Source organism: Andrena cerasifolii, chromosome 6, assembly GCF_050908995.1.
Source record: "Andrena cerasifolii isolate SP2316 chromosome 6, iyAndCera1_principal, whole genome shotgun sequence".
NCBI lineage: Eukaryota > Metazoa > Arthropoda > Insecta > Hymenoptera > Andrenidae > Andrena > Andrena cerasifolii.
Genome location: NC_135123.1, coordinates 2,865,081 through 2,877,333, shown reverse-complemented (window position 1 = coordinate 2,877,333; position 12,253 = coordinate 2,865,081). Strand labels below are relative to the sequence as shown.

Genomic DNA, 12,253 nt, shown 5'->3' with positions numbered 1-12,253 from the left:
CCAAACACGCTGTTCGTAATCAACCCAAATGGACAGAAGTTAAGAAATTTCAAATAAAACAAATACGAACATGTATAGGGTAAAGTAGCAGAATATGAGGCCCATTTCTTAAAAACATCATAACTCTTGACTGAGAATACTTTTATTAAAATTCGATACACGCTTTAAAAGTTGAATATGTATTCTTTAACAACCTACTGGAAAGTACTATAACAATAATTCGGTTTCTTCATAATAAAATGAAAACGAAAGTCATTCAAGTACGCAGATAAAAAATATGGGTTCCTACTATGAGGCCCAGTCTGTTTTTTCCTGAAACTTATTTTTTCTTTCTTTTTTTATAAAGTCGGCATGTGAAATCTATTTCTTCCCTACCGCAGTCTTCGTGGGCCCACCACCGAAGTCTTCATGGGCTCACCACGCCCAAAGGTAACAATTTATACGGACACTTAAGGGGTTATACTTAGTCAGGCGGCCGAAAAGAGGCGAATATTTGTGAATTTTTTTTGAAGAAGCGGAAGCGTATATTTTTACGAAACTTTCTGCGCTTAGAAGAGCATCATTTAAAGAACATTTGGTAATTTTTTCGTAGAAAAATATTTAGGTTTATAATAAAGTAACAACCGACATCCAAGAAGCATTTTTAAAAATTTGGTTTTGCGGTGAGCATTGCCATTCGGAACCAGATTATTTAAAATCAAAAAACCAAAAAGATGTCTTTAGTATATTAATGTGTCCTCAGATCGACGGAAAGAATTTTCCGAAATATTAACTTAAAACAAAATGGCGGCTATTTAAAGTTGAAATCCTGATTTTTTCGCGTGATTTTTGCAAGAAAAATCAGGATTTCGACTTTAAATAGCCGCCATTTTGTTTTAAGTTAATATTTTGGAAAATTCTATCCGTCAATCGGAAGATATTGCGATGGAAATATTGAGAGAATAATGAAGTAAAGAGCATGTTACAGCAGATGATCGATACAAATGAAATTATTACAAACAGGTGATGCATTCATATATTTGAACACGATTTTCCTGAAACTTTCCGACGCCAAGATCAAGGAAGTCGTTGTCGATGGGCCGCAAATCAAAAAGTTACTGGAAAGTGAGCAATTTGAATTGCATTTACAGTGACTCGCATTAATATTCGGACACTTTTTAAAATCGCATAACTTTTTTAGAATTGGTCCAAACAACTTGAGTTTTTTTGAGAAGCTAGAAGGATTAGTTTGCTAACTGACGCGTTTCGTGGTTTTGAAAAAAAATGTATTTGGTTGGAATAGCGAAAAGAATAGTAAAGGTCGATTTTTAAACTTTTTTTTTGTCAGCTTGTAATGAAAATTAAAAAAAAACCGTTTGTAGATTGCAGTAAGTTGTATACGTGCCTAAAATTTCATCAAAATCGGTTAACCTTGCTCCGAGCTACAAACGTTTAAAGATCGCAGAATAAGGTCGAGAATCGCTGATTTCCGGAATTTTCGCGATTTTGTAGCTCGGAACAACGTTAACCGATTTTGATGAAATTTTAGGCACGTATACAACTTACTGCAATCTACAAACGGTTTTTTTAAATTTTCATTACAAGCTCACAAAAAACAGTTTAAAAATCGACCTTTACTATTCTTTTCGCTATTCCAACCAAATACATTTTTTTTCAAAACGACGAAACGCGTCAGTTAGCAAACTAATCCTTCTAGCTTCTCAAAAAAACTCAAGTTGTTTAGACCAATTCTAAAAAAGTTGTGCGATTTTAAAAAGTGTCTGAATATTAATGCGAGCCACTGTATAAGCATACGCAGTATTTAGTTATTCAAACTTTCCTTGATAAAGCTCTAAATATTGACCGAAACGTCGGAAGATGATACTTCTTATATTTGCAAATTAGCTTTTATTCTTTTAATTGACCGAAACTGTGCGCCGAAATCATATGTTTTAATTTTTTAAAAGAGTAGTATATGTAAAACATTTTTAGCATCAAAAATGAAAATCAACTGGCACAAGCATCGCAGGGTTCTTGAAACACACCACGATCGCGCGGAGATAATGTTTACCGAGACCTAATGAAGGAAATACGCAGATCGGTGAACGGAGTTCGCAAAGCGCGCCCGCTCGAGGGTTGATTAAAAAATATTAAATTAATAGGCAATATTGTCTTTGCACCTGGGCGGCCAAAACCCAGAAACCAGGCCCTGCTCATAAAAGAAAGATTCGCAGCTCTTTATAGGGTAACCTGATCTGCTCCATCGTGCCGCCGCATTTGAACAAAGGAGGAAATTTATGGAGCCGTGGTAGGTTCCGACGTCTAACCACAATGGAATGGTACACGAACTCGCGGGGCACGCGAGTGTAATCCTACTTAAGGCTATTTAATGGTGTATCACATCAGAAATCATCCTCGCCCTCCCTCGAATTACAGTCAGCGTGTTTCCCCATCTCCTTTCGCCGATCATGCCCGACCCTCTGCTATTGTAAGACCTTACTATTACACAGCCAATATGCATCCAACTCTATTACAGCATTTCACAAGCATACATCAAGCTGAAGATAAACGCCGGATAAATGTATTGACTGTGCGGCAACGGATTTTCTGAACCACTTGTGACAATTCCAATTCGACCACGTGAGCTTTCCCACGCGATTATGACCCACATAGAGGACAGATAGGCGACGTTTAGACTTCCAAACGACGAAACTGACGAATCATTTAAAACGCGTGCGTTGTTTGTTACTGCGTTGAATGTTTAAGTTTTTAAAAATTCTGTTATTATAATCATCGTTTTCCTCAAAATATTATGCGCACGTACGTGGGTATTGCGAGGGGTATGTACCTACTTCTTGGTACGATCGAGGAAAATATTTCTTTCATAAAAATAACATTATTATGTAAACTAAAATTTTATTATAATCAAATGCGTTTTCTGAGAAAATGCGATCGGATTTTTAATTTCTAGGATTTTGTTGATAACTAGTATTCTTTCACGTCCATGGCAACTCCCATGAACGGGTTGGATATTTCATGGTTTCCTTGTGTATCCACCGACATCGAAACTGTTCGCAATTACGGAAGCATCATGCTGGAATTAAGGGGTTATACCTAGTCAGGCGGCCGAAAAGAGGCGAATGTTTGTGAATTTTTTTTGAAAAAGCGAAAGCATATATTCTTACGGAACTTTTTGATCTTAAAAGAGCAATATTTAAAGAACATTTGGTAATTTTTTCGTAGAAAAATATTTATGTTTATAATAAAGTAACAACTCACATCCAAGAAGCCTTTTTAAAAATTTGCTTTTGCGGTGAGCACTGCCATTCGGAACCAGATTAACTAAAATGAAAACAAAAAAGATTTCGTTAGTATATTAATGTATCCTCAGGTTGACGGAGAGAATTTTCCGAAATATTAATTTAAAACAAAATGGCGGCTATTTAAATATGAAATCCTGATTTTTTCGTGCAAAAATCACGCGAAAGAAATCAGGATTTCAACTTTAAATAGCCGCCATTTTGTTTTAAACTAATATTTCGGAAATTTCCTCCGCCAATCAGAGGATACATTAATATATTAACGAAATATTTTTTGTACTTTTATTTTAGATAATCTGGTTCCGAATGACAGTGCTCACCGCAAAAGCAAATTTTTAAAAAGGCTTCTTGAATGTGGTTTGTTACATTATTATAAACTAAATATTTTTTCACGAAAAAATTACCAAATGTTCTTTAAGTGTTGCTCTTTTAAGTGCAAAAAGTTCCGTAAGAATATATGCTTCCGCTTTTTAAAAAAAAATTCACAAACTTTCGCCTCTTTTCGGCCGCCTGACTAGGTATAACCCCTTAAACACTCTGTCGAATATTTACAGAAATGTTTTCGCAATTGTAAATTAGTTTCACTTTGATATCTATCTCAGTGTATACAACTGCTGTTCTAACTTTGAACGGGAATTTATTGCTGTACGATTGGTACATTGTTTTACATGATTAGTTTTGGACAATAATTTTTTGTTATCCATTTTTTTTAGATTGAAGAACGACATACAGTGCAGATTTTTTTATTTTCGAGCACTGTCTGTCAGCTGCAGTTATTCATATTGAAATCTCATAACACAGTTCGACAGAATTTGACTTCTTTCGGACTTGTAACATTCAATAGGCATTTCTTACAGATTTTTGTGCGTTGAAAACGAATCCGCAAACCGTTTGTCGCCATCACGCCAAGTTTTTGGAAAATTCGATTTTGAAAAAAAAACTGTAAATTTTCAACTTTGAACATCTTTTGTGTCAAAACGGTAAAACGATATAAGTTATTATTGCATTATGAACATTTAAATATGTTTAAACATCGATCGCAGGGAAAAGGACACCCGAAATGCACCCATTTTTGAAGATATCTTTCAATTTATTTCCAAAACTAAGGGTCTAGGAGAAAATCTGACTATTCCACGCGATCTAGCAGACATTTTTCCATCGGATAGCGTCAACAGAAGTGGAAAGTCACGTTTTGTTTTCAACACAGAAGCGAAATAGTTTGGCAAACCGCGCGGCGCCGACAGTGGTAGTCACGCGCGTTAAGCGATTGTGTTACGCTGAGCGGCAGTGGATCGCGCGCCGCCGTTGATTACCACTGTCGGCGCCGCGCGTTTTGCCAAACTATTTCGCTTCTGTGTTGAACACAAAACGCGACTTTCCACTTCTGTTGATGCTATCCGATGGAAAAATATCTGCTAGATCGCGTGGAATAGTCAGATTTTTTCCTAGACCCTTAGTTTTGGATATAAATTGAAAAATATCTTCAAAAATGGGTGCATTTCGGGTGTCCTTTTCCCTTTGATCGATGTTTAAACATATTTAAATGTTCATAATGCAATAATAACTTATAACTTATAATTTGACGCAACGAGCAACCGAATAAGTATTACTGTTTCGACACAAAAGATGTTTAAAGTTGAAAATTTGCAGTTTTTTTCAACATCGAATTTCTCAAAAACTGAGGGTGATGGCGACAAACGGTTTGCGGATTCGTTTTCATGGCACGAAAACCTATAAGAACCTATCGAACTGTGAATTAACAATAACGCAAATACTCATTATAGTACTGCTAATAGAAAGTTACTTATGACTCAACCCCATATATTACAAACTGTAAACTTGAATTCTACATTATTATTTCTGCCCATCGTCATAGGATTTTTAAATTGTTATAAAATGTACCAATTTATTTGATTAGTAGTCCAGTAAAATTAGGATCTGTCTGCGCGTTATGGCCTTTTATTTTGTCCGTTTAAACAATATGTCAATAGTTCCCATCGATGTGACTCCTGCTGAAAACTTTGCAGAGGGTCAAATATAAAAAAAGAAAACAGTTTTTCGCGAATATCTCGCTATGTATCAATTTTAGAGAGAAATAATTATTATGAAATTTGTAGCTTAGGAAATTCGGTACAAAAAAGGTTGTATGAGTTTCGTTCGTAGGAGTTATCCTGATAGTTTTCCGATTTGGTGTTACTACTCGCGAACTGTAAGAGATAGGAAAAAAGGTTCCAGTCATATGTTACCTACTTCTTTTAATTAGGACTATCATTTGGTAATTTGCAGCTCAATTTCACCCCCTTACAATAAGTTTGGACAGCAAAAAAATTGCATGTCCCCAATGTTTAATATTTTTTTTAATGTCTGTGTTGGGAATTTTCCCTTGTCAGAAGGATGACACTTTGTAAGCAGTCATCATGAAAATGGTGACTCCTACGAAAAACACTCATAGAACCTTTTTTGTAGAGAATTTCCTAAGGCACAAATTTTATTATAACTATTTTTATCGTAGAACTGAAAAATCAGGAGATATTCGCGAAAAACTGTTCTTTTTTATGGGGACTTTTGACATATCGTTTAAAACGACGAAATATTATTCCGCAGTTTGGCCACATTTTCTATACAATAGTTTCTGAATGAAATTTCATCAGTGCTCAAGAAACTTTTGTTTAACCCTTCGGTGACACACCTCCTTTTTCAATCAACTTTGACATACCTGGGTGGCTCACACCCAGAGCAATTTTTGAATGACTGTCATTCTCCTCTGAAAAATCCAATTTTTGTGAAAAAAATCATGGGGCAATTTCGAAGTCTCTAGAATGTATTCCAATAGATTTTTCATTGAAATTTTATTATCGTTTTTGTAAAAAAAAATCTAGATTACCACATGTCGAAAAAAACGAAGAAAATCTTTGAAAAATTGTAACTTTTACAAATTTCAATATTAGAAACTAAAAATCTACAGAGTTGTTGTTCGGATATAATACTTTGAGAGAAAAAATAGTGTGTAAGTCGGCTTTGGAAAAAAACTATTTATTTTGCATATAGAATGTACAGAGCGTTAATATCAGTTTATGGGTGGCTCACCCCCAGAGTGTCAACGAAGGGTTAAAGATACATGATATCATAAAGTATTATAAATTAAAATCGTATTGATCCTTTCATCCCCGATATAAGGCATTGACGTCAATATTATATTAACTTTGAATATTTCATGAAGCTTCTTGAATTAATTTTTGCGTTTCCCTGGAATGCAGTAAAAACTAGGATTCCTCTGAAAAACATTTCAATGCTCGTTAGATATCAGGAACACTGAATTGCAGAAAATGTTTCTTTTCTTTGAAAACAATAGACGAGTTTATGTTTTTTTTTAAAGATATTTCACAATGTATAATTATTATTATTTTTAATATTACTGATGATGGTTTATGAAGCTTACGAAAGATTCAAGTTTATACAAATTTGCCATTGATTTTTACGCATTTATACACATTATTATTCTGTTCAGTCTGCAAGTTCTTCAGCGGACATTTTCTTAATTAGATATTTGATGCACAGTGTGTGTAATTACCGGTAGTGTTGATCGAGCTGCGCCTTTTCAATCCTTTTGTCTTTGGCACGTCGATTTTGGAACCAAATTTTGATTTGCGTCTCCGTGAGACGTAGCGACGTAGCGAGTTCGAATCTTCGCCCTCTAGAAATATATTCCCCTCTACGATATTCAACTTCCAGCCTCAACGTCTGTTCTCCACTGAAAGTTGTCCTTTGCCTCCGCGGTCGTCCTTCCTTCCTTCTTCTGCGAGCTACTGTCAAAAATAAACGTTAACGGTGCTTGAAATGGTAGGTTTTTCAGTGCGAGATAGTGCACGTAGTTGCGCATAAAATTTATAACTATCAACGAATAAATTTGTGATTCATATGTACTAAAAATATGGATTGCTAGAAGACAGAAGTGGACCAGTGGGGCCCACCCACAACTATAAGGCTATAATTTAATTTTTATAAGAAATAAATCAAATTTTCAAAAAATACATAAGTGGCAAAAAAGTGCAATTAAAATTTTTGTGAAATAAATGTATAATTTTTAGCGGTTACAGTGTACATATATTGTACATATTATTGGCAGAGTACAGCAGGTAATACATGTAAGTACAGATACTTATAATCGAATTTTTAAATTGTGTTTAATTTAATTTTAAATTAATGGTGGATATTTTTAAATAGTTCTATTATATTTTCAAGCTACTAAAAAGTCATTAACATTTTTAACATATTGTCTGATGTTTAAAAGGATCCATCATGGGTCCTTCCTCAGGGACCCATTTGACACCCTGGCCAGTCCGCCACTGGATGTATTTATAATATTACCTATACAGGGTGCTTCTGAATGGTGGTCGAAAACAAAACTTTGCAGGCTTATAGTACTCACTAAAGCGCATAAAAAATGGTTAGTCAACCTAGCATCGTAAATCAATCCTGTCAGAATAAACAGCAATTTTCAAATTTTAATGGCGATTTTCGAAACTATAGGATTATCTTATTGTATTGCTTCAGTATGTGCATATTAATACACATTTAAAAATAAACAATTTAACAGATTGCTGGGAACGGATAGAAAACGCCTATCAAGTAATCCGTAAATCAGTGTTGCCCCGATGGGCGGTCCGAGAGCACGAGCATCCATCGCGTTTTACAAAGCTCGCGTGGAAGGGGGCGCTTGAAACCAATGAAGTTGCGGGCATGTGACGGATAGGGAAAACTCTAGCAGTGTGCGTGTAGGCTCGTCCTCGTAGGCTTATATAACTGGGACTCTTGGAGCCCCATTGTCCTACATTTTAGAAATTGGGAAAATAAAAATTGACTAATAATTAAACAATAATATTATACAATTGGACGGAATAGACTTGAATAGTCCCATTTACACTTCTGATTAACAAAAAGTTTCTTATTAAACGATTTTGATTCAGCTTCAATCCTCTGTTTGTTTGTTTGTTTGTTGGTATGTATGTTTGTTTAGTTCAAATCTAGAAACACAATTTTAATCCACTTCCAACTATCCAATAGACTTGAAACTTTGCAGGCATACGTAGTTTGGATGACAATATAAAATCATGAAGAAAAAGAAACCGCCCAGGGGTTTAAAAAAATTACCCAGGCATCAATAAATATATCCCATAACCACAAATCCAAACGACTTGAAATCAGCCTATAACCACAAATCAGATCAATTTAATCGACATGAAATCAGCATGTAACCCATCCGTTACATGCCCGCAACTTCATTGGCTTCGAGCGCCCCCTTCCACGCGAGCTTTGGAGAAAGCGATGGATGCTCGTGCTCTCGGACCGCCCATCGGGGCAATGCTGCCGTGAATAAAGCAGATGGTTTTAAAAGAGTATGAAATTTCATGATACGAAGGTGTTAAGTAGGTATTATGTAATGAAATTGAACGACGACACACATATAAATGGTCTCGCACTTATAATGAACATCTAAATTATTTCCGCTGTTATTGAAAGTAAGGAAAAATGACTAACAATAAGAAGAATTTATATGGTTTATGGACACGAATCTAGTGATGTGAAAAAAATCTTGATGGTCATTCCAAGGTCAATGACATGTTTTTGCATATTAACATCAACTCATTAAAAAAATTTATTCAACGTTTTGGACTTATTTGTGTATAAACAATCCTCTCTTGCTCGGTTGTACCAAGAATTTTTCTCCACTTTACATGATTCTAAATACATACACTCTAGGAGCGAGAGCAGTGTTCGGAGGGAGTCGGCTCCAATGATGGAGGGGGAAACACCTACAGGCGCGGTGGTTATGCGCGCATGAACTGCGCCTGCGTCAGTCACGCACGCATAACCACCACTCCTGTAGGTGTTTTCCCTTCCATTAGGGCGGAGCGATACTATATAGGCGAAAATTTAAATTTGAATTTTCAGTTGGCCTGGGTGCGGGATAGTTGTCTTTTGATTAACCAAACACAACTGTAACAAAATTTTGGAAAAATATTTTCTCCTAAAAATGATTATATGATTATATAGGAGAAAAAGGAACCTGCAGACATGAATATTTTCCCAAATTTTTTACAGTTGTGTTTGGTTAATCAAAAGACAACTATCCCGCACCCAGGCCAACTGAAAATTCAAAATTAAATTTTCCACTCCGCCCTACCTTCCATCCTTGGAACCGACTCCCTCCGAACTCTGACCGAGAGTCTAAGTAGGTAATAATTAAAGCAGCAACAGAATAGTTTTTCAACACACCAGACTAAAGTATTTTAACATTTTTCTTTTCGTAAAAGTGATGAAACCACTGTGTTTCTTACTGTCTCCTTATTCTGGATTAACATCAATATACATATACATCCGAATTAAATGTTGTACTAACAATATCATAAACAAAAGTTACATATGCAAATTCGATTATTTTCAAACAACAAAATGATTCCTAGTTCCTTTTATTGCGAGTCGTAGCGATACAGATTCTTTCTATTTTTGCTGCAACATTATGTTGGAATACTAATCAATTTACATATTAAAATATTCTCGACCATTTTTCATATTTAATAATCACTGATCTTCTTAAGTACCTACGTTTTCAAAAAGCCACGAAGTTGATGAAAAAGGGAAACGAAAGAAAACTGCGGTGGCCCGTATTTCAGAAGCTGAAGATAAATTCTTCGACAAATGATAATCGAAGGGAATAATCGGGAATGGAATAAACAGTAATTATCCGATTAAAAATTGGCTACACTATAGTATACAATTGAGCAGCAATGATTCGCTGCGGTGTTGCCACAACTGTGAAGCAGTGGCGCCACCTGAAGGTGAAAGAGGCAGTCGCCTCAAGGCCCCCAAGCTCAGGGGGGCTCCAAAAAATTGGAAAATTAAAAAAAAGGGTTGTAAAAGCTGGAAAAAATTGGAAATGGGCCCTCCAATTACGATGGAAAGAAAATAACGAATACACCAAGAATTTAGATTTTAAAATGAAGCCCCTGTTTCGTGGAATGGACCGCACGTTTAATGTTATTAATTTAATTATTTTAATACTTATTCACTTCGTGTGTTAGCGTGGTATTTTCGATTTTATTTAATTTAGAATAAGTTAGAGGGCCACATGTGGAGCTCACCGCAGAGTCTCCGAAAACGATAAGACGGCACTGCTGTATATTCCACTTTAACAGCCCTAAATTTTCGACTAATTATGAGATTTCTGATTTAAAGAGTCCTTGTGGAAAGCACTGTAAGTGCCAATAATTAAATCCAATATTATAATAGGTATTACCATTGGCACGTAGAACATTTACCGAAATCGTCTTTTTTTTTAATTTTGGCACTTACATTGTTTTCTACAAGGACTCTTCATTTGGGGCTAAACTCAAGGAAGAATAACAGAAACTCCGACAGAATCTTCAACATATTAGCATTCATAAAAGGAACACTTAATTATAATTATTATAATTATAATTAAGTGTTTCTTAACATATTAATATAATATTTAAAAATTATAATTATTATAATTATAATTAAGTGTTCCTTTTAAGAATGTTAATATATTAATATGTTAATAATTATAATTAAGTGTTTCTTTTAAGAATGTTAATATGTTAATATGTTAATAATTATAATTAAGTGTTTCTTTCAAGAATGTTAATATGTTGGAGATTCTTTCGGAAGAAAAGAATTATAATTATAATAATAATAATTAAGTGTTTCTTTTAAGAATGTTAATATGTTGGAGATTCTTTCGGAGTTTCTGTTGTCAAGACTACTGGCAAAATTCCGGAACTCAGGAAGCGCAACTTTTGATTATAAACCAAAATTTGACAGTGTTCGAAAGTACAAGAGGTTGTGTTCCATGGTACATGACCATGTTGTAAGGGGTGTACTCGTAATTACGATTAACCCTTCCTTTCTGGAAAAACAAAAAAAAAATTGAATAAAACAAATATCATCCTGTCATTGTAATAACAGTGTTTCAATCTCAACGCATTCAAATTAATCAAGAATTCTTAAGGCAAATTTTTCATACATTCTCACAGAACACAATTTTTCTTTAAATAAGTTAGATGTCAACCCGACATTTTACTCATTTTAGTAACAAACCAAAGTCTAATTGTAAGGGGTGTACTCGTAATTACGATTAACCCTTCCTTTCTGGAAGTTTAATGTCGTAGCAAGTGCCTATTGTAAGAAAAATTTGCCTTCAGAATTCTTGATAAATTTGAATGCGTTGAGATTTAAACACTGTTATTACAATGACAGGAGGATATTTGTTTTATTCAAATTTTTTTTTGTCCCATTCAAAGGCTTGAAAAATGCGCCTACATAGGTGATTCCCTACGTCAGGATTCAAACACTGCTATTACACAGAAATGCATGATAAATTTGAATATATTGAGACTCAAACATTGCTATTACAATATCAGGATGATATCCAATTTATTTAACACTTTTTTGTTCTTTGAGAATGCATAATAAATTATTTATGTTCGGGGGGGAGGGGTGGGGGGCACGATAGAACATGCTGAGAATTAAGCAGTACACGGAATCGATATTGCAGTGTAATTATTACGTTGGGAAAAATCGTGCCGGAAATCAGATGGTCGGGGCTTCAGCGCAATCTGGCTCAGAATGGAAACAGGATCCTAATTGCCCCTTGAATCCTGTGCAGAACTCACTCGCGTGTAAATCCCAATCTTCACATTTTATAGAGGAAATGCGCGCGAGGAACGAAAAACACGATTGGCAGAGGTAAATGTCGTAAGTCTTCGTACAATACTGCTATAATATATACGTACATACTAATAAATATGTAATATCTATTATAATGATGAATGCTTAATAATTTTAATGTAGTTTCGCAAATGCAAGGGAGACTGTTTTACCTCGGGCATAGTGTACCTTGAAACATTGTCTATTACTGGGTAGTGATGTTGTAT

At 34.9% G+C, this 12,253-nt stretch overlaps 1 protein-coding gene across 1 annotated transcript in view; it reads right to left on the bottom strand.

Annotated features, from left to right (window-relative positions):
- The window catches only part of LOC143369769 (homeobox protein rough), a 38,172-nt gene that overhangs the window by 2,782 nt on the left and 23,137 nt on the right, over window positions 1–12,253 (bottom strand). Inside the window, exon 3 of the mRNA XM_076814125.1 lies at window positions 6,871–7,105. Coding sequence (XP_076670240.1) covers window positions 6,871–7,105 — 235 coding nt within the window. The remainder of the gene's footprint in view (window positions 1–6,870; window positions 7,106–12,253) is intronic.